Source organism: Trachypithecus francoisi, unplaced genomic scaffold (assembly GCF_009764315.1).
Source record: "Trachypithecus francoisi isolate TF-2019V2 unplaced genomic scaffold, Tfra_2.0 Lachesis_group8, whole genome shotgun sequence".
NCBI lineage: Eukaryota > Metazoa > Chordata > Mammalia > Primates > Cercopithecidae > Trachypithecus > Trachypithecus francoisi.
In genome coordinates, this window is record NW_022681473.1 from 78,100,802 (window position 1) to 78,125,135 (window position 24,334).

The window sequence follows — 24,334 nt, forward strand, 5'->3', positions numbered from 1 at the left end:
GGGGACAGTCAAGGTAAAGAGGCAGCAGTCAGGTTCAAGGGGAGGGGCAGGGGGAAGATAATGCTTGCTCTTAGATATAGCAGGAGCACAATGTTGGGGAATCCAGGTGCTGCACAAAATGCCCAATTCTCGACAGCAGGTAGTGAGCATCAAAAAAAGTCTCTCCATTGGCAGAAGGAATCTGGTTCCCAGGTGGGATTTTCCTCATCAGAGTCTTGTCTCTAGAGATAATGATAGCATGAGTGAGACTACATCTCAACCCCAGAGAAACAGACAAAGGGCTGGGGACTGAGAGAGCCACTAACGCTCAGGGAACAAATGGAGAGTTCAGTTTCCCAACAGGGTCTGACCCCGAGTGAGATTATGGCTCAAAGCTGAGTTATCTAACTGGTCTAGCCACCTGAATCTCACCTGCCAAGACTTTTCAATGGTTCCTCCCAGCCTATAATTGGAAGAAAAATTTAAATAGTAACAATATCAGCATTTTGAAATGGCTACTGGCTAGGGGAAGAGGCACCCATACACACAAAAGTTTACGCCAGTACTCGGGATTATACATTTTCATGAGACTGCTGGAATTTTATGCAAATATGGAATGAATAACTGCACTTTTCTGGGGAAAGAATCCATAGTTTTCATCAGTTTCAAAGCGGCTCATGACCCAGCAGGCATGAAGGACTAATGCTTTAAGTAAAGATGTTACAATCTACCTCTTTCCTTCTTATCCTTATTTTGATGAACTGTTTGGTGAGTTGAATGGTCTCATCTTCTATGGCAGAATTTCCCCCACATACTTGGGCCTTCAATTATCACAATAACTTCCCATTTGGTCCCCTCACTTTTTCTTATAAGGGTTTATCACAATTTCTGGTTCATTAAGACTTTCTATCCTTACAAATTATGGCTACATATTGAATACATTTTATACCTTTTAGAGTCATGTCAGTAGGTTCTGTTGGGTGGGGATTACTGAAGAATGGGGTCAATCTGTCACCTTGAAATTGAAGTGAAATATCTTAATCTTCTCTCATTGCTTCCATCTTCCCACAGTCTCTTGGCCTCCCACGCCTTTTACTATGCCTCTTGCTTTTTCAAAGTTCAGCTCAAGTTCCAAATCCTCTTTGGAAGCTTCTGGGATTACTTCAACCCTCAGAATTCTTTCCCTCTTCCAAAGTATGTAACATTGATTTGGTGTTGGGAAAGTGTATAAAGGAATTAGCATGTTGTAGACAGGACTTTTTCAACCTCAGGACTATTGACACTTTGGGCTGCTTAATTCTTCATGTGGAGGTTTGTCCTGTGCACTGTAGAATATTTAGCTGTATATCTGGCCTCTACCAACTAGGTGCAGTAGTACACTCCCATCCTTGCCCAATTATGACAACCCCAAATGTCTACCAACATTAGGGGCAAAATTACCCTCTAGTTGAGAACTAGTGTTGAAGAGTGATCCACATGTATCAGGTAATGTACTAGATTCTATTTTTAGCTTTTATTTCATGGGTATATCCTACTTTCCTACCTTTATCTTCCCTTTAATTCATTTCACTCACTTATTTTTAATTTATTTTGCATTGCATCTCAACCTTCACAAAGCACTTTAAATCTTTTTTTAAAACAAGGCAAGTTATACGTAAACACTCATTGCTTCTTTTAAACCTTGGCACAACCCTTGAAAAAAGATAGTAGCTTTGCTGTTTAACAGGCAAAGACACTGACTACTAGAAATTTCTGTTCAATAACTGAACAAAGTCCAAATAACAAACATTGGTGAAGCAAAGACTCAATATCAGGATTTTCTGGTTCCAAAGACCATGATATTTTTGTGCCACAATGCTATTTTTAAAAATTGGTACACATTTGTGCATATTTATGGGGGTACATATGGTATTTTGATACATGCATAAAATGTGTAATAATCAAATCAGGGTATTTAGCATATACATAACCTATAACATTTATCATTTCTGTGTGTTGGGAACATTTTGTATCTTCTCTCCTAGTTGTTTGGAAATACACAATATATTAACTATAGTTAGCCTACTGTGCTATCAAACACAAGAACTTATTCCTTTGAACTGAATGTTTGTACCCATTAACCAACGTCTCTTTATCCTCTTCCCTCAATACCCTACCAGCCTCTGTTAACCATTATTCTACTCTCTACTTTCATGGGATCCACTGTTTTACCTCCCACATATGAGTGAGAACATGCAATATTTGTTTTCTGTGCCTGGCTTATTTCACTTACTATAATGATCACAGGTTCCATCAATGTTGCCGCAAATTGCAGGATTTCATTCTATTTTATGGCCCAATAGGAATCCATAGTGTGTACATATACCATATTTTCTTTTTTCATCCATTGATGGACAGTTGACTGAATTCCGTATCTTGACTATTGTGAATAGTGCTTCAATAAACATGGGAATGCAGATACCCTTTTGATACACTGATTTCTTTTTCTTTGGATAAATACCCATTGGTAGAATTTCTGGATCATGTGGTAGTTCTATGTTTAGTTTTTTGAGAAACCTCCATATTGATTTCCATAATAGCTGTGCTAATTTACATGACCACCAAGAGTGTATAAGAGTTCCCTCTTCTCCACATTTTCACAAGTGTCTTTTCACTTTTTGTCTTTTTTTTATAATAGCCATTCTAACTGGAATGATGTCTCATTGTGATTTTCATTTCCCTAATCATTAGTGATGTTGAGCATTTCTTCATATATCTGGTAGCCATTTGTATGTCTTCTTTTGAGAAACGTCTGTTCAGATCCTTTGCTCACATTTTAATGAGATTGTTTGGGTTTTTTGTATGCTTGTTTTTGTTTTTTGATGGTGAGTTGTCTGAGCTCCTTTTACATTCCAGATATTAGTCCTTTGTCGAATGAATCATTTGCAAATATTTTCTCACATTCTACAGGTTGTCTCTTCCCTTTGTTGGTTGTTGCCTTTGCTGTGCAGAAGCTTTGTAGTTTACTATAGCTCCATTTGTATACTTTTTGTTTTTGTGTGCCTATGCTTTTGAAATAATAGCCATAAAATCTTTGCCTAAGTTAAAGTTCTTGGGCATTTCCTATGTTTTCTTCTAGTATTTGTATGGTTTCAGGTCTTACATTTAAGTCTTTAATTCATGTTGGGTTTTTGTATACGGTGAGTCATAAGGATCTAGTTTCATTCTCCTCCACATGGATATCCAGTTTCCCCAGCACCATTTATTGAAGATGGTGTTCTTTTCCTAGTGTATGTTTTTGGTACCTTTGTCAGTTGGCTGAAAATATATGAATTTACTTCTGGGTGCTCTAGTGGCACAATGCTATTTTGTTTACTTTCTTTCCATAGGCTTATCCTTTTCACCCAACTGAATTTTAGCCTGCCAAACTAGGATTGCATCTGCCATCTCTTGAGAATAGTGCCCATTTCTTACAGTGGCATAGAAATAGTCAATCTAAAGGAAAAGTAGACTTTTAGTTCTTCAGAAGCCCCCCAAAAGAGAGAATGAGGTATAAAAATCTGATACTGAAAGCACTTTTCTGTCATTTATCTCAAACTACAGTGAAACTATTCAATACTTTTGAAGGTCCAGAAAATACATTACAGAAAAAAAATCATCTCAATGATTACTTTAATGCACAACCCTTAGCTTTATGGCATTTCCCTCATTTCCTGGGGGGAAAGCTATTTCTCTAACTTATTTCTTTCAATTGATTGCTAGGATTTCAATCTCTTTAAGACCTTTTGCATTAGAGGAAGAAAATGTCTGCTATTTTTTTCTCAACTTGAGGATTCTGAAGTTTATCACATTCTTTCCGCATTTAACCACCTACAGACTTGAATTTCAAGAGGACAAATTGTCTTTAAGAACATAAAGTTCAAAATCAAAGTATTATATCAGCATCACATCCTCAAACTTGGAAAAGAAGAGGTTAAATTTCTTCTACTAACTCTTAAAAGAGATTTAAAGAAAAGGGATATTGAAAAATGGACTTCTCAAAGGAAAAAGGAAAACACACAAACACAAAAGGTGTGTGTTGCATTTTCTTCGTGAGTTAGTTTATCTCCTGAAATTCTAGTTTGTTATTACTAGGAGGACATAGTATGGCATGACCAGAAAGTCTGTTGAAGTTCCGATTATTTTATGTCCCAGGCAATTTCACGCAAATTTTTACTTTTAATCGGAACTAAAATTCAGTGAGGTCAATACTTTACAGTTCATATTTCATGAGGCCCAGTGACTCACCCACTACCAATACATAATTTTAAGTCCATGTGCTTCCCATCAAAGAAGATTCTGATATATCTAAAGGTCCCCAAACTTGGTCAGGAAGATTCTACTTAGCTTTAAACCAAAAATAAACCTTAATTAGAGTTAAGAGATATAAATATATTAACATCACTATATTTAGAAGAAAACTGTTATATTAAACCTTCCAAACCACCACTCATGGATTGGCACTTAGAGTACCTGCCCCAGAAATGAGAATGAGATTTCTGGGAGATAGTACAAACCTTGGAAATTATTTTAAAGAACAAGGTGAGGTTATTGGTCTCACAACATTTAAGAATGGATACATTGGCCGGGCGCGGTGGCTCAAGCCTGTAATCCCAGCACTTTGGGAGGCCGAGACGGGCGGATCACGAGGTCAGGAGTTCGAGACCATCCTGGTTAACACGGTGAAACCCCGTCTCTACTAAAAATACAAAAAAAAAAAAAAAAAAAAGAATGGATACATTATTTTGCCATTTTTCTTAATTGGAAGGCAGCAGGTACAATAGAAAGTTCTGGACATATTGGAGCATAGATTTATCTTTATTAGCTGGAAGCTCAGGCATGTTACCTCTCAAGGCCCATTTTTAGCAACAGAGGTAGACTAGATAACCTTCCAGCATTAATGTGATGTAAATCTGTTATGCTTACTTTATCTTCATGCTTTTAGAACCTGAATATGAAAATCAAATTATGACTTTACATTACCTTCAGTCTTTTTCACTTCAAAATTGCAGTGTCTTTTTCCTGGCTGGGTCCTGTTACTCACTCCTGTGGTAGTCTCTCAAACTCCATCACCTCTCAGACTTGTTCTCTTCCCACAGGCAGCAACACAAGAATGGTAGGGGTGAGGGATGTAAAAATTGTATAGTAAAAATGAAATTTAAACCATATGCCTAATTTGTAAAGCTTTTTGCTTTTCTCTGTGGGTTTCCTTGTGCTAGTGTTCCTCTGTAGGTTATTTTCTCCCTTAAAAAACAAAACAAAAAACCCTCATAAGCCCTTCTCTATCCTCTCATTGTAGAGCTTATTTATAGAATACATCTTAGCTGCTTCCTCATAGCAAAATATTATTTTACAATTTGAGTTCAGAAAAATACTAATATTTATTTACTTCTTACCACATGCCAAACACTGTTCTACATACTTTGCATATATATAAAGCATTTAACCCTCAGATAACTCTATAAAGTATGTATACATATTCCTTACTATCTAAATCTATTCAGTTCCTGAGTTCTGTGAGCAAGTTTGTATGATCAAGGAAACTGCATTGTCTTTAATTATCTTTAGCACCTCCATTTGGAATGATGAAGCACCTGAGCTTAGATAGCAAGCAATGCTGTTAAAAACACAAATACAAATAGTATTTGGTTCCTTTGTTGCAATAGCAACGGTTTAGAGAGGACAAATTCATTAGCCAGTATGGTGGCATGCACCTGTAGTCCCAGGTACACAGGAGGCTTAGGTGGGAGGATGACTTGAGCCCAAGAGGTTGAGGCTTCAGTGAGCATGAATCAAAAAAAAAAAAAGTAAAAAATTCAGACAGTGAGAGATATCTACGCCACTTTCTCTGTTTTTACAGAGAAGAGAAGAGAAGAAGGAAGGGAAGGAAGGAGAAGGAAGGAAGGAAAAGGAAAGGAAAGGAAGAAGGAAGGAAAGAAAGGAAGAAGGAAGGAAGGAAAGAAAAGAGAAGAAAAGAAAAACAAAGAAAAAAGAAAAGAAAACAAAAGAAAAGAAAACAGGTAGGATAAGGAAACTGTGTAAGGTTTCATGGCTAATAAGATACAGAGCCAGAACTCTTATCCAGGCACTATGGCTCCAGAGTCAATATTATGCTTGTGTTAGACTGCCCGGCTAAATATTATTTTTCTTGTGACCTGTGGCATCATCCATGTAAACAATCCTTGTAGATTTTCTGGGAATGTCTTTGGGGAGGTTAGCCAGCGTTCCCATCTCATTTTTTTTTCTAGAGTTCCATTTGTTAAAAGACTCTGAGTATGTGTTCTATTAAGCATTGATACAAAAAGTTCCAGATACTGACACCACCTGCTTTCTGTACAGCTTAATAGTCTAATCGCATGGTTTGTGGAACCCTAATGTTCCATTTAGTCCGTGTATTTGATGAAATCTGCAACATGGATGATATAAATGATCTTTCTGTCATAGAGAAACATGAAAAGCAGACTTCGACAGGAGATAAATCCAAGTTGAAATGTAGTCTATCTTAAGTTCTTATTCTGGGCAATCCCTCTCATAATCTCTGAAAATTTAGGGCCTCTTCAAATCATTGCTTGTCTTCAAGTAAACATGTTGTATGATCTGACTTCCATGACAGTTAGGTTCACACCAGTACTTAGCCATTTAATATTTCCTAAAGTATTTAATGACACCAGCAATGAATTTATTTGCTTAAGAGCCAGTCAGGGCCCTCATAAAATAGTGCAAAATCACAGGCACTCTACATCATGATGAGTTGTTCCCATGTGTCCGCCGACTGCTGTCCACCTGGAAAATTAGAGAATAAATTCATGCTTACATGTTAAATAGAATTGTGTTTGTTAAACTGACAGATGAACTTCATGAATTTTAGTAAAAAAAAATATTTACGCTTGATTTAAAAATCTGTTTATATGTTCACATAGCAGTGAGGCTGGGCACAAAATAGGATGGAAATTACATTCAATCAGTAACAATAAAAAGAAACTGTATCTCATCTCCTTGGAGGCCTTCCAATGATTCCAACCCTGGCTGTGCCTTCCAGTGCTGTTTCTGTGCCACCATGTGGTGAAAAGATCAAAGGTATGTGGCAGCATGCCAGGAGGTCCAGGAAGCCAAACTTTAAATGGTGTATACTCCTGGAGCCCTACTGGAGTTCAAGGAAGGTAAAAACATAATTGTAGTGAATTTTAATGCAGAAAATACGTGGGTTTCACACAAAACTCTGAAACTCAGAATGGTAAGGTGAAATTTCCAAGTATGCAGCTAGTATCCCTGGTGATTGCAGACACTCTGGTGGGAAATGCTGAGATTCAGTGCTTGAAGGTGCTCAAGGAGAACTCGGTTTCGAAGATCTAGGTTTTAAGCATGACTCCATCACTTGCCAGCTATGTGACCTTAGACACATCACTTGCCCTCTAAGTTGAGTCTCTGTACAAAGAGGTTAAATTACATGATCATTATGGTCCTTTCCAGCTCGATAAGGCTGTGGTCCATGTTCATGTTTCAGAGCTCTGACTACCTTATTCTCCTGTCACATAATTTCTAGGAGAAGGCATATGTTACTTAGCATAGAGGTTTCATATCCACTGTGAAATATCTCTGGGAGATTCCAAAAATCTATTTAAATCTAAGCTGCTAGTATTTCACTCATTAAGCTATTATTGCTCACCTACTGAAAACTAACCAATACTCCCAAATACAAGATACACATCATAGAATAATTTCACCAATATCCAGATTTTGTCAAAACTCTTATTTTTTTCTCTGAGGTCTCTGACTCATCAAATATCCAAGGATAATCTTAGGATTCACTAGGCATTATCTGAGTATATCCCCTGTCATAAAGGTTCATACTTTTGTTTTTAATTGAAATATCTTCAAACATTTTTTCTTCTTAAATAAGTGCTTACATAGGTAACATAAGTGAATCTTACTGAGTCAATGATAAAAATTAACTGAAGTAAATATAAACTCTATAATGCAGTTATTTTTAAAACTTTATTTTAAAAACATGAGCATTTATTTTGAAAGTTTTGATAATTATTGACATTATTTTCTTGTGATTGGTACAATTAAAAAATAAGTCTATGTTTTCACATTGATTTTAAAAAATATAGCATCTGTTTGAATTACAAATGATTCAACAAACTCTATTACTTCATAGCTGACCATCTTCCAGAATATTCCCACTTAATTGAATACTTAGAAAAAAGTGGCCAGTGGGTGATTGAAAGGTATATTAAAAGTGAGGGCAGTTTTAATTCTAAAGACAAAAATCTTCATAGGAATCTATTTGTAAGCTTCTGAAATTGCTGCTGAAAGTCTCCAGTCTGTGAATATATCAATTCCTTTTACAACTGGTACAGATCATTATGAAATACTGGGAGACATACCCTACAATTTAGGAATTGGTGTGGCTGCCACTGCTATGCTCTCAATTGCACACTCATCCGTTCCTCTGCGGATCCGGAAGTAGCCATCTTCACCCCAGCTGGTGCCCCAGCTGTTTTTAACAATCCAGTAATCCATCCCAGAGGCTGAGTCAGTGCCATAGCCCACAAGCAGAACAGCGTGATTAGTCAGCTCAAAGGGGTTGAAAGGGTCTCGTAGACCAGTGTGGTGGTAGATCCCATTTTGGTAGTGGAGGAAGTCATCATAGACTTCAAAAGCAACTGCCAAGGGCCCATGATAGACCAACTCAAGCTTCATCAGGGCTTCATTGCAGCCTCCATAGAAACCTCCCACATAGTGGTACTCAGAGGAATAATAACGAAAGCAGTCCTCCTTCATTTTGCATGGAGAATCAGTGCCTGTGTAAGGGAAGCAAGCTTCTTCCACCAGCCCAAAATCTTGGGCGTACTTTCCTGCAATGAGGTATGGGAAGCCGCCTTCACAGCCTGAAGATGAACAACACACATGGTTACCCCTTAGTAGAAAAAGGATTATCCCATTTTCTATGTTTTTCTTTTTTGCTCCATTATTCTTTGCATGTTACCCCGAAAGTTGTTCTTAGCTTAAGCGTCATTTCATTCATCCATCCATTTTCCAGCTAGCTAACTATCCTTTCATCCCCCTTCTACTTAACAGATATCTACTTAGCACCTAACATGGGTGTAGCAATGGCAAAGTGGTTAAGTGGGGAGGCTCTGAAGCCTACATAGGTTTAAAGCCAAAGCTGTGTGAAGAGTATAACTTCTCTGTATCTCTGCTTACTTACCTGTAAAATCTAGATGGTAGTAGTACTTTCCTCATAGGGTTAAATTAGTTACTTCATATAAAAATAGCAAAAGTTATGTATTATGGTTATTGCTAAGCAGCCAGACCCCACACCTCAGCTCTTTCTCAAGCAAGTCTTTTCCCTGACAACCTCTTGCTGAAATGTCTTTCTTACCTTCCTCCTGCAGTCCTGACCCTATTATATATATCCATAACTCTGTACTTTTTCTTCACTCTTCTTCACACTGTTATAATTATTTAATCTCTATCTCTCACTTAACTGTAAGCTTCATGAGGATAAAGATTGTCTTATATACTATAGCCCCTATAGCCTACAAGTCACAACTAGTATTACGTATTTTAGAAAGAATCAAAGGCTCACTGGCAAATAATCACTCATCAGCAGTTTCAGTGGTGAGCTGGGAAATTCCTAGTGGCCAAATCTGGGCTTGACAGCATAAATCTTTAAAATGGTAATGTTTCTCCCTCAATCAATTGTAGCTGTGTTTTTGACATACATCATATACAGCCTGATCTGAAAGCCTAAGTACAGATTTTTTTTTTTTTTTTTCATAACAGGGCCTCACTCCAATTGCCCAGGCTGGAGTGCAGTGGCATGATATCAGCTTACTGCAGCCTTGACCTCCCGGGCTCAAGTGATTCTCAAGCACACGCCACCAAGCCCAGATAATTTTTTGTATTTTTAATACAGATGGGGTTTTGCCATGTTGCCCAGGCTGGTCTCAAACTCCAGGACTCAAGAGATTCACCCATCTCAGTCTCCCAAAGTGCTGGGGTTATAGGCATGAGCCACTGCGCCCAGCCCTAAGTACAGAATTTTAAAATTCTCCCAGAGGGAAACCAGTGTTAGTATGGTTTTAAAAAAAGTTGGGTTTTGGAGACGATAATTAGAAGTGAAACTCCAATGCTAAAGGCTGTGAGACCTTCAAATTATTAGAAAAGTTTCTTTGTTCCTGTTCCCCATCCATAAATAGGGATTATACTTACTACTACTCAGAGTTTTGAGCATTGTTAGGCAATATATGTAAGAGGCAGAGCTCGCTCAATATATAGTAACTATTGACATTTTGGTAGATGGTACAGTGAATTCCATGAGAAACCATCCATTAATAAGTTATAGGGCCAGAGTTGCACCCAGGTTTTCTGACCATAGACACTGTGCTCTCTTTACTGCACCATCCTTTTGCCTTTGCCAACAACAGCCAGCTCCACACAGGTAAATAGCTCATAAATGGTATCTGAAATGCAACACTTACCTTGAGCATACTGGCTGCAAGACACGACCTCCTGAGGGCTCAGGATTGGGGTCTGAGAATTGTTGGTTAGTATACGGATTCTCGCTTCTAGCATACCCACAGAAGCAAATGAGTAGCAGCTGCCACAGGATGCTGGAGATGAAAAAAAGACATATAATCCAGGAGCCATCTGAAGCCTCACAGAAAATCATACAGGAACCTTAGTGAATCACATACATTAATGTTTATACTGAATGTTGCTGTTTATAAGAATCAGTACAATAAGAAGACTCAACTAACAAGCATTGTTGAGCTTATTAAGGCAATCATTAAGACTTCATCCTTTTTCATCAAAAGGCAAACATTAGTACATGGGATTTTCTTTGAGAATATTTTAGAAACTAAAAAATCCCCTCACAATTTCTGAGAAGTTTTTGGCAATATTCTTGATAATGATGAAAGGATTTATGTCTGCAACATTAAAAGCCATCAGGTTGGGAGAAAACTGTGGAGAAATACATGTGAGCTGAGCTTTCAAATACCTCTAATGCAATGAGATGAAGGTTTATGTCCCTCCAAAATCATGTTGAAACCCCAATCCCCAAAGTGATGGTCTTAGGAGGTGGGGCCTTTGGGATTAGTGACCTAATACAAAAAGCTCCAGAGAGAACTCTCATCCCTTCTACCACGTGAAGTTATAAACAGAAGTCAGTCTGAGCCCTGTTTCCTTTTAACTACTGCCATTTCTGATGTTCCCTAAAATTCTCCCCCTAAAAATCTCAGATTGACCATATTATACACTGTTTTCCTACTGAGAGATTATCTAAATTATGAAGATTAGAAAATCACTTGGAGGAAGGCCCTGTGAATTCATCTAGTGTACAATCTGCTTACTTGATAACATGTAAAGGTGGCTCAGAAAGAAGCAATGAGCTGTCCAAGGACACACAGCTAACAGATAGCAGGGACAAGTGCCTTACTGTCTCCTAAGGCAGGATTAGTGTCCTTTTCAATTTATGGGTCCATGTCTACTTTAACCAATGTTCAGATTTTCTCTCCCTGTCTCGTAGTCACTAGACAGAGCAAAATTAGCTTATATCTTTTGTTTTCAAAACCATGCAGATGATACTATCTATAGGACCCATCCTTCAAATGAAAAATGTCAACATTGTACATTGCACACTGAACATATAACTATGTTCAGCAGTACCTTCCAACAGTGAAGAACACACTGAACCAGGAGTGAGGATTCTTGTTTGTTTTTTTTCCTGCTTTCTTGTTTTGCCCCTCATTAGTTGTGCAACACTGGACAACTTACAAATACACCTTGGCGCCTCATGAAAGGAAACCAATGTCAAAAAAAATAACACATCCCAGGAGAGTCTGGAAAGGGTCCCTTTCTGACCGTCCAGCTTTCTCGGCCCATAGCAGCCATGGAAATAATCTCTCTCAGTACTGGTCATTAAATTCTCATTATCTAACCATCAATCACTGTGGGAGGGACAGGCCACAAGTGCATTCAAGGGTTCCGAATGTGTTCTATTTACAGAGCAATCACAGGAACAAGGGAAAAAGATAACCTTCATCAGGCCCCTAACTTGTAAGAATGTGTCAGCTACCAAAGGAATTAATGCCTCATTTCAACAGCCAAGGCCAATCTGATTCTAAAAGAGCCATTTATCTCTTAAGAATACTGCAATGCAATAAAGAATAACAAGTGATTCTATCCCAGCCAGAGCTCTGCAGTAATCAAATTTCTACAATCTCAAATAGATAGTGTTATTTTCATATGGTATAACTATATTCAGCAGTACCTTCCACCAGTGAAGAACATGCTGCACTAGGACTCAGGAGTCAGGATTCTTTTTTTTCTTTTTTTTTCCCTCTTCTCTTATTTTGCCTCTCATTGGTTGTGCAACACTGTGCGCTTGACCTTTTGACGCTGTTTTGTTTTTTTTTTTTATCTTTTGTGTAAAATGAATTGGGTGGAGCAGTTTAAGGTCTCTGCCTTCCTGCTCAAATAGTATAAACAGCATTTTGAAACAAGACTGAAATGGACTAGGCTTTACGCATTATGAAAACACTCTGTATTTCCTAGTTAATGTGACCCAGGAGAGACACTTCCCTTCTCTCTTAAAAATATAATAATAAATAAAAACAGTATAGCTGGGAGAAGAACAAAGAAAGCCCATTCTGCCCTATTTCTAAGCTTCTCTTCCCCCTCATACCTCAAAGTATTAATAAATCTAGCTATAAGGCTTGTTCTTAAATCTGTTTCCAAGTGTAAAGGTAAAACCTCATTTGTCCTCCCACTATTTCTTTTTTCTTTAATTTCAATTTGCTCTCTGACTAGAGAAAAGCGGTGAATTCCCTTAATTGCAGCTAATTCTGAAATCTGGGTTATACAGAACACTGGTATTGGCAAAGTTGGTGGGAATTTTCAAGTAGCCCAATTAGCAGGAAGAGAAAATACTTTTTTCCCCAACTTACAATATAGAATACCAAAAGAAAGTCAAAAGAGGAACCTCTAAGTACATTATTTTCTCAAGTACCTGACAAGATACTGTAGATGAGGGATCAATTCAGAAGCAATTAATCCATCAAAGCCCTCTGTTTTGAAATTGCCATTTCTCTGTACAAATCTTATTTATAACAGAGAATAAAGAACATTGGAGAAAATAATAGCTTTTACCAAGGTCTATGAAAACCAATGTCAAATAATTTGGCTTTAGAAAGTCTAATTTCCTTTACCTGAATTATTATCTCATATAACTTGTCATTCATATCTTTTGGGAAGGGTTTGCTAAACTTTTCTACCATCTCTTATGTTACCAGTGAACTTAAAAAATGCTTTATTAAAGTAGTTATCATATTTTAATGTTTTGCTTGTATGTCTTGCTAAACTGTAAATCACCAGGACAAGGACTATGTCATATTAGTCTTTATTTCCTCTGCCATTAAAAAAAATCCTAACACATTTTAGATGTTCTGGTAACACCAGAAGCAACACTACAATATCAGTAGCTCACATTATAGCAATGCTAACCATGTGCCAGGACCTCAATGATCAAGTCAACACATGATATGCACTATTAATTAATCCTCTCAAACAGACATAAAAAATCTAGTTGGTGATAGCGTAACTTGCAATCTCTTAACATGGACCCTTCAATTTCACTTTGCATTCATTTCTCAATTATCTTCAAATTTATCTGATTTCCAATCCCACTTTCCAAGGAAGCCTTCGCAGGAAACTGAGAAGGTAGGGAAAGATTTCAGGACCTATACTTTCTTTAGAGCTGAAGAGCCCAGAATAACTGGTAGAAAAGCAAAGAGATGAGACCCTTGGTGTCTGATGAAGAAGAGAAATGTTGCTCACTGGCTGTTATAAGACCTACTTGGGACTCTTAACATTCAGAACACTGCAAGAATTCAGTGAGATGGGAGCCTGAAGGGCAAGTGATGAAAATGAGACATGGCAGAGACTGATTATCACTAAAATTTTACGAAAGGGAAACAACAGTTTATCTTTGGGTACTCTAAATTTATAATCCTCCCAGGAGACACTAATCAGAATATTTCCAGATAGCAAATACTAAACCTATTTTATAGTAACAAATCAGTCATGGGTAGTATTATCTTCAAAATGAGCTTAGAAGTAATAAACCTGAGTATTGCATAGATTCTCCAAGTCATTGTGGGCTAAAACTCAGGATAAAAAGATAATTTGCTATCAAGTGCAGTTAGAGGACATGTTACGAAATCAAATGTTATCAAATTTCTGAAAATTACTGGTAAAACTCAATGATAGGAATATTTTCATGAACCTGAGCTCTGCCCTCATGCCATCACTCAGGAAGCTGGGTTAATACTTACCATCACATGTCATATTTTAATGTAAAGTGAATTGAAAGGTCCTTACACAGCTCAAAAAGTCTACCAGGAAAATAATTTAAGGATTTATTTTATGGGTTCATGTAGTAATTAATGACTAAACTAATGGGGGTGGGGGAATAGAGAGACAGATAGCAAACAAAGATTCCAACAAACCCCTTGCAGAATGGTACACAATTCTTTGCTTCTACTAGAATCTTTCCTACTAGGAGGGCAAATGAGTTTGTCTCACATATCACTCTGATTGTCACTAGCTACCTGGAAAATATACTGAGAAAAGTACTGAAGAAATGCTAAGCTCAGTTGAAAAGAAAATTTTTTACCAAAGTCTGCTGTGGATATAAAAGGAAAGAATAATCCATAGGCCACCTATTTTCTATTTCTGTAATAAGGGGATCATGCCCATTCCATCTAGGTATCCCCAAAATCCATCACAGAGCAAATGTTCAATAAATAGTTCAGAATAAATTAATAAAAAACTTAGAATTCTTTTTTACCTTGGTTTCGAACAGGACTGACAAAATTGATACCGTAAATATTTCTCCAGTCCCAAGATGTTGGCAAATGCAAAATCTTTTGCCGTATTTCAGCAGTAAGTGGTGCAGGTTTGGGCCTAGAAAGGAAATACACATTTGATATCAACATACAATCTTTCATTTGAGGATGATTTTCTAAACTCTGTTATAATTCTATTATTTCAGCTACCAGACTAGCTAGGATCTAGATTCAGACCCAAAGAGCACTTGTTCTATGAGTGATTCAATGTGTCAATTATACAACAGAGTTGTGTAAATGGCTTTCATTCATTGTTTCTTTTTCAGTATCTAGTATTGATAATTTTCCCTTGTGAAATCACACTGGTTTTGTATATCACTATGATATTATTTTTAGTTTGCCTGAATAGCTGCATTCTTACTCACTTTTGAAAGATTTTTGACTAAGAAAGAGATGAGAAGTAAAAGACATAAGAAGGGTTTAGAAAAAACAGAGGAATCACTGATGTTTGACTTAGGAGACAGACACATTGGTAGTGGGGTGGCTGTAAAAGAAGTGAAGTTGGCAAAGGAAAAACAAGGTCTATGTGAGGCAAGAGAATAGCGCCTGGAGGCAGGGAACATAAGGCCAATTCATGCTGACTTCCTAGAACTAAATAAAATGGCAACACTTCAGCAGTGGCAGGAATGTGAACCACTTTGTAACTTCACTTCATCCTCTGCATTTACACAGGCCACAACTCCCAGGAGTAACATCCTCTCCATTAACACAGGGCCCATACCGAGTAAATGACTTTGTAAGTATACTCCACCCTCTTCACTTACATAGGGCATACACCAGGTAACCAATGGAAAACCTCTAGAGGGTATTGAAACCCCAGAAAATTCTGTAAGGAGAGCCTTGAGTCATTTACTTAGGCCCACTCCCATCCTGTGGAGTGTGCTTTCATTTTCAACAAATCTCTGCCTTTTGTTGCTTCATTCTTTCCTTGCTTTATTTGTACATTTTGTCCAATTCTTTGTTCAAAACGCCAAGAACCTGGACACCCTCAACCAGTAATATAAGCATAACATAGGCTGACTAGCTCCGTAAACAACAAATAAAACTGTTTCATTATAGAACCACACCTTATATGATAGTGTTGGGCTGTAAGACACACAAAGGAGAGTTGCCTAGGCCCATGAATGAACAGACATTTTTGGCAAGTGAGAAAATTGTTCTAACAGCTTCTCTATATTAGCGATTTCACACATAGAGAGAGAGAGAGAGAGAGAAACACACCACAGCGTTAGACACATTCGACTTCTCGGAGTTTCCCGAAGACTGCCAAATGGCCTCTCTGTTCTATGTCTTTATGCTGCTGCTCCTGTAACCTCAAGTGCCTGTTACTCACCACTTAAAACTCCCCTAAGAGTTTTTCCCTAACTTCTAATTTTTAAAACTGCTCATAAAGTAGCCTCCCCTCACCAGCCCCCAGCGAAAACTCACTTCCTCTCTCTCTCTCTGCTCCTTCAAATTTTTTGTTAGGACACTACAGTCACAATATGGTAAAAATTATTTTTTGTTACTATAAACTACTTGAATTTCTTATTCAACTGGGCAGTGTCATATCAAACTGTTCTAGTTTTTCAGTGGTTACCAGATGTTTTTTACTAGGCTAAAATTTAGTCAATGGCAAAGATTCTTTCTGGGCTACTTCATGCCCTCTGCATCTATCCACAAGTGGTCCTGTCTCTCACAACTTCTCTTATATACAACACAGGTTAAGAATACATGACAAAATGGAACTGAGATGAAACAAAGAGAAAAACAACAATGATTTCTTCAAGAATAGCAACTGTAACCCTGACAATTGTATAGACTAGAGAAACGCTAGTTAATTGTTCACTAATTTTTTTTCTCCTAAACCAGTCACATTGGTTGAAGATATACATGATACAGAGATAAATATGAGATGGTCATTAACAATATGGAAGACAATGTTAAGAGAAATAATGCATACAAAAATTACTATAACAAATAGAAAGAAGTTACAGTAATGCTATAAAACATACAACCTGGACAAAGTCTAAATAATCAAGGATCATAAAAATCTATACCCATATATAGGTAACTTTATATATGAGGTGAGAGAAAAAACAAAGCTTGGACACTTCTTCTAAGATATATAAATAAAAACTAAGATGCAAACTATTTCCATCTTTGAATAGAAATAGTTTCTGTGGTTTCACATTGAGAGAGTACGTTGAAGAAGAAACTCAGTTTTTTTTTTTTAAATCTCTCACTGAACACTATCAACTACCAACACAAAAGACTTCTGTGATCAAATGCATGTGGGTTTCTCCCCACACATCAAGCAAGCAACTATTTTCACAGTGGCTACTAGCTGGGTGTCCCCCAATCCAGTTTTGACACTGTGTACCTGGAGATGGCATCAGATCTCACAGGTTGAGGGCTCCGTCCCACAAAACAGTCCCCTACTTCCAATGCCAATTGAAAGCCCTAGGTTGTTTACCTGTGCTTCTGACCAACCAGCTATAATGTGGGGATGCTATGACACCCTTCTTGGGTTCAATTACTTTGCTAGAGTGGCTCACAGAACGCAGAGAAATACTAACTAATGTTTATTGGTTTATTATAAAATATACTACAAATGAAACAAATGAAGAAATGAGTAGGGCAAGGTATGGGGGAAGGGGCACACAGCTTCCATGCCCTCCCTGAGCACAGCACCCTCCAGGAACTTCCACGTGTTCAGTTATCTGGAAACTCTCTGCACCCTGTCTTTGTGAGCCTTATATGGAGACTACACTGAATAGGCACAATTGACAACCATGTAGAGATGTGATTGGACAAAAAGGGTATGATGTAAACACAGCCAGATCTGTCTGTTGAGATTCTTCTTAGCCTCTCTCAACAGCGTTCTTTCCTTTAGGGTATGACACAGGACATCTTTGGAAATGAAAGTCCTATGACCCAAGATCAGAAAGGCAAGGGAAGATGAGAGTGCTGCCCTGGGCAGGTGAGAGAAGGGCGGAAGAAGAGAGAGAGAGAGATTCTGTTTTCTGAGGCCTAATGTGCCCCAACATTAAAAGACAGTAACAAGGCCTATGGGAGTTATGAGCCAGGAACTGTGGACAAAATCCAGTATGTCTTAACTAGTTGTCTTGTTTAAACCTAAGAATATAAAGGATAAAAAAGAAATTTAAGTTTGGCAGTGCAATGTAATTTCAGGGCATATGATTTTATCACTTACTATCTGTGTAACATTTGGCAAGGAACCTAACAATACGAAACTACAGTTAACTTCTATTTAAGTGGTTATAATCATGCTTACCTCAAAGGTTGTTATGAAAATTCAATGTAATGATGGGTAACAAGTGCTCAGAACAGTGCCTTTTTCTGGTAAGTCCTTAATAAAATGGCAGCTGTTATGAAGATAACATCCATCTCATCAACAGGGCTAAATAAGATGCTGATACAGTTTAAAGCAATTATCTGGCACAAAACAGTCATTTCAATATTAAGTTCCTTTTTTCTACCATCCCATAAGGTGGAGATTTGCCCATCATTGCACACACAAACAAAACAAAAGCAATGTGAAAACTGAGGCTTAATGTTATTGTCAAAGGTGTTTGAACCAGAGCAACTTCATCTGAATAGGAACTGGGTAAGATGAGGCTGAGACCTACTGGGCTGCATTCCCAGACAGTTAAGGCATTCTAAGTCACAGAATGAGATAGGAGGTCAGCACAAGATATAGGTCATAAAGACCTTGCTGATAGAACAGGTTGCAGCAAAGAAGCCAGCTAAAACACACCAACACCAAGAGGGCGATGAGAATGACCTTTGGTCTTCCTCACTGCTACACTCCCACCAGCGCTAGACAGTTTAAGAATGCCATGACAGACCAGGTGCGGTGGCTCGCATCTGTAATCTCAGCACTTTGGGAGGCCGAGGTGGGCAGAGTGAGGAACTCCTGAGGTCAGGAGTTTGAGACCAGCCTGGTCAACATGGCGAAACTCTGTCTCAACTAAAAATACAAAAATTGGTTGGGCATGGTGGCTCACGCCTGTGGTCCCAGCTACTTGGGAGGCTGAGGCAAGAGAATGATTTAAACCCAGGAGGCGGAGGTTGTAGTGAGCCGAGATTGCTCCACTGCACTCCAGCCTGGGCAACACAGTGAGACTCTGGAAAAAAAAAAAAAAAGAATGCCATGACAATGTCAGGAAGTTATCCTATATGGTCTAAAAAGGGGAGACATGAATAATCCATCCGTTGCTTAGCATATAATCAAGAAATAACCATAAAAATGGACAACCAGCTGCCCTCGGGGCTGCTCTGTCTATGGAGTAGCCATTCTTTTATTCCTTTACTTTCTCAATAAACTTGCTTTCACTTTGCACTGAGGACTCGCCCTAAATTCTTTCCTACGCAAGATCCAACAGCCCTTTCTTGGGGTCTGGATCAGGACCCCTTTCCAGTAACACTGTGAAAATGAAGAGAGAGAAAAAGGAGTTTGGGGGATAAAAAGGTGAGAATTACAAACATTTTGAGTAAAAGACACATGATTGGCTCTTAATCTTTTGGCCCACATTCTTCACAAATCTAGTGAAAGCTCTAGATTCAGAAATGCTCATAAACAATAAATGTTGTCTGTAATTTCAGCAGTTTCACAGACTCCCTATATCTCAAGCTAAGAATCTTTGAGAGTTTCTATTATGTCAGTGGATTCTTAGAACAGAACTAATTTATATACAAAACTGCTAATGAAAATCAGGCAGCCAGACTATAATATCTGCTTTAATATTTCCTACTTCACTCAATTCCATCTCCTACCTATGAGCTTTGGACAAGATAATTTGAATATGAACTCCATCCCCCACGTGGCGTGGCCAGCCTAGTGTCTCTCAAGCTCTTTCTCTACTACATTGCCATGGTCTTTCCTTATGCAGCAAGCAGGAAGAACCCCTCAGGCGGTTACAGGCAGAAGGCTAATCCATAGCATGGGAGAAACAGGACAAAGCTCCATGCCAGAGTGTAGAAAATGGAAAGGGGGCAATGGAAACAACAGACATGTGAAAGAAAAACTCATAAATAGGACTTGGAAAGTGACAGAATATGTATCAATAGGAGAGAAAGACTGTTAACAGATCACATAAAAAGTTACAACTGGGATGACCAATAAAATGGCGAGCAACACCAGTAGGACTGGTTAGGAGGGAGGATGGTATTCAACATTCATATTTTTATTAATGAAATGGAAAGGGGGCAATGGAAACAACAGACATGTGAAAGAAAAACTCATAAATAGGACTTGGAAAGTGACAGAATATGTATCAATAGGAGAGAAAGATTGTTAACAGATCACATAAAAAGTTACAACTGGGATGACCAATAAAATGGCGAGCAACACCAGTAGGACTGGTTAGGAGGGAGGATGGTATTCAACATTCATATTTTTATTAATGATAAAATGTGTGCTTTATTACCTTGGGATTTTTCGACTGTGGCCACCACTTCTCTTAATCATATCTCCCAGGGTAAGAGTCTCATATTCCATGTATGTAGTTGCAGTCCAAGACTTCTGAATGGCATTGATAGCTTTCACAAAGTTGGGGTCATATTTGTAGAGCCTATTAGAATACCTGTCCCCCAAAATGAGATCATTTCAGATATAGTCTTTACTGATGTAAACAGAGTAATTAAAACAGGCATCACACTCTGTGCTTAAGTGGAAAGTGGTACAATCTTTCAGGAAGGTAACTGGCAATATGTATCAATAGCCTAGAAGAGCCTGGCATGTCTTCTCTAAAAATAAAAGTTCAAGTTAACTAAGATGCATGTATAAGGATTTTCCATGAAGTACTTTTAAACTACTAATAGATTGTAAATAACTGAAATAAATATTCTAAGATAAGGAACAGATGAATATTTCATTTTCTATATAATATATTCATTAAAAATGTCTAGAAAGTTATTTAATGATATGGAAGAGTGTTCACAACTATATTAAATATAAGAAGAAATCAAAGTTTATACATAATCATATCAATGTATCAACTTTTGGACAGTAATATATGTATATATGCATATTAATGTATATGTATAATATATACATACATATGTATGCGCACATGCACTCACACACACACACGCGCGCACACACTATAAATGCATTTTTTAAAATGCCAAACACGGTTACCGCTGAGTGGTGGCATGAGATGCCCAGCTTTCCCCTATCCCTACAGTTTCTACAGTGTACCTTTATAACCTTTTTAATATGAAAAAAGAGAACAGCAAAACCTGTATACAACATATATACAACATGCAAGCATTATAACCATATGATGCAAAAATGAATTATACTTTATGGACATTTGGCTTATACTTGTTACTCAGAATTTAGTTCTTGAACCAATATCAGCAGCAACACCTGGAAGTTTGTTAGAAATGCATACTTTAGGTGCTCAGTGCAGATCACCTGAATCAGAATCTGCATTTTTTTTTTTCTTTTAACAAGATCCCCAGGTGATTCACAATAACATTAAAATCTGAGCCACATTGGTTCACCTTGTGCCAAATGCTTGGATACTTATGTAAATAGACGTAACACACAAAGAGCATATTTACAAAGCAGAAACATTCAGGGAGTTGATTATTCATTTAATTCAAACATTTATCATATCTGTGTGCTAGATGCTATGAATTATAGAACTCACCATATTATTACTATTAAAAAAGAGTCTGTGGTTTCAGAGTGACTCACTATCTGAGACTTCCATAAACATTAAACTATGCAAAGCAAGATATAATTAACCTGAGTAACATTTTAGGCATACTGCAAAGTTTCCTTTCTGTTATAAATCATGTGTGTAGAGAGAGAATTTTGATATAGTCTAAGAACCTGAGAGCACTGAAAATAATCAGAAAAACGTGCAACCAGGTTGATAATGTTTTAATGTTTTTGTCTTTCCCACTTGCTGCAAACAAGTTCTTTCCCACTTGTTACAAAGTGTGAAAAAACCGGAGAGGTACCTTTATCAAGCAGATTATAAAACTGTATCATATGTATGACTACACTAACACAATAACAAAAACAAGTTATTGTTGTTTCATTGTTTCCTTAGGCAAAAGAATATATTTTAAATTGTAAATGAAATACTTTTAAGATATTTTCCCACAATGAGAGTCAATACTTCATTGACTGTAGATATCTGAGGAACAGTAGCCTGCTGTTTCCCTTGCTTTATCGTAACATCTAGCAAAACCTCGTGTGTTGATATGTGCATTAAAGTAATGACAAAATAGCATCCTCCGTCTTAAATAATATTATTTTTGGTGTTTAAGATCAACGAGATTAAAAATAATGTATCTTGCTATGGGATAACAGATCATTAAGAGCTGAAAGAGGCAATTCAGTCCCACATGCTCATTTCACAGGTGAGGCAATGTAGGTGCTGAGCACTCTGGTTGGGAGCTTCTTCATTAAATGAGACAATGTTTGGAATATCAAATAGAGTACAATAGTACATAGCATATCCTAAATGGTAGGGTGCAAAGTAAACAAGTTAAAAGGAAATGCATAGCTCCAGGATCAAGCCAAACAAAGCTATTTAAAACCTATACTCAAAATGAAGGGGATGAATTAGTCTAGATCTTGTTCAGCACTTTTGCAGACAATCCATTCTCCTTTAAATCATCTCTCTTACCTCTGTGCTGCAGTCATTCATTGCTAGTGTTGCCTGGCTTGGGATGATTTGTACATGTACATTTTTAGTGGCTTTTACAACTACATAAAACAGAAAAGGTAACAACATTTCATCTCTTCCTTCCACAACTAATAAAGTCTTATTTGAAATCTCCTATTTGTGTGGTTCACAGTTAGTTATAGATTTAATTTAACAGTAAACATTAACTGCAGGTTATAGTCTGAATTGTGTCCCCCCAAAAGTCGTATGTTGAAATTCTAACCCCCTGTATTGCAGCCATATGACTGTATTTGGAGACAGAGTTTTAAAGAGGTAATTAAAGCAAAATTAGGTCATATGGGTGGGTCCCAATCCAATATGACCGATGTCCTTATAAGAAGAGGAGATTAGGACAGTCAGAAAAGACTGTTTAGGGACCCAGTAAGCAGGCAGACATCTGCAAGCCAAGGAGTGTGGCCTTGGAAGAAACCAAATCTGACAACACCTCAATCTTGGACTTTTAGCCTCCAAAATTGTGAGAAAACAACCTTCCTTAAGCCACCCGGTCTGTGGTACTTTGTTATGGCAGCCCTGGCAAACCAACAGGCTGCATAACTACTAAGAACTTTGATTCCAGTTATTTATGGTCCTGTTTAAAAGTTGCCCAGTTAGTATCACCTATACTTGTTGCAGCATAAATATATGTATCTACATGTATTATGCGACATGCCCTTATTACATGGCAACAAGTAAAATGGCTTTTCTTTATTAGTAATTTGCAATTCTGTGGTCCATTACATGATTTCACTTAAAGAAATCATTGGTCCATTACTTTGGAATACTTTGAAAAAATACTCTCAATTATATTGGTCAATTTATTTTTTCAGTAAGCTTTTGTATAGCCTGGCAAATATTTCTAAGTCAAAGACATTTTGTATAATCAAATTAAAATTCCAAAAATATACACACATATTCATACATACTATAAAACAAAACTAAACGTGTATCTCACTTGTAGCAACTCACTTTTCCTGAGAATTCTTAAGATGTGCTGTGTTCACATACACATTCTCAGAGGCGGTTCCCACCTTCTTTCCAGTGAAACAAGCCCAGTTCCGGCCCAGCACATCATGCACCCACCCAGTCATTGTCTCATTGCAGTAAATGGTCACCTTGATGCCCTCTTCTTTATACTGCAAACAAATAAGGGAAAAGGAAACCAAGTAAAATCTGTTTTCAAATTTCAGGTCCATTTTCCATGGCTCTCATTCACAGGAAATGTGCCCCTTTTCACCCTATGCCCATCAAAACAAAAACTTCACCCTGAGAGGTTACACTGTAAGAATTATTCTAGAAAAAGAAGAGATACAAACTTTTCTGTGGTTAGCATTTTTGGCCACCAAACAAAATGTATATAACAAAACACTTCTAGGAATGAAGGCCAAGGAAAAACAAAAACAACAAAAACAAAAACAAACAACAACAAAAAAACAGCATCTGGCACATTCAAGGCATTTTTCTAAAGTGACTTCACATTATCTTACAAGAAGGCTATGAGGATGCAGATGATAGTAACCACATTTTACCAAGGACAAAAGGAGTTCAGCTCAGATATAAGGAGCTCTTACCAAGGCAACAGGGCTGTTAAGTGGCAGAAATAGAATTCTCCTCAGTCTATCACACTACACTTTTCCACTGAGACAAGGTCCACACCAGGAAACTACAAGAACAAATGATGAACTTTTTTTTTTCCAGCAGCGGAGTCTTGCTGTGTCGCCCAGGCTAGAG

The 24,334-nt window shown here is 37.6% G+C and overlaps 1 protein-coding gene across 1 annotated transcript in view; it reads right to left on the bottom strand.

Moving 5' to 3' along the window:
* Positions 1 to 7,973: 7,973 nt before the first annotated feature.
* CTSC (cathepsin C) overlaps positions 7,974 to 24,334 on the bottom strand; it is a 40,906-nt gene continuing 24,545 nt past the window's right edge. The window contains exons 3-7 of the mRNA XM_033207516.1: positions 23,573 to 23,739; positions 20,348 to 20,503; positions 14,858 to 14,973; positions 10,488 to 10,619; positions 7,974 to 8,891 (exon numbers count right to left, since the gene is read on the bottom strand). Of these exons, the coding sequence (XP_033063407.1) occupies positions 8,389 to 8,891; positions 10,488 to 10,619; positions 14,858 to 14,973; positions 20,348 to 20,503; positions 23,573 to 23,739 (1,074 nt within the window). The 3' untranslated portion in view covers positions 7,974 to 8,388. The remainder of the gene's footprint in view (positions 8,892 to 10,487; positions 10,620 to 14,857; positions 14,974 to 20,347; positions 20,504 to 23,572; positions 23,740 to 24,334) is intronic.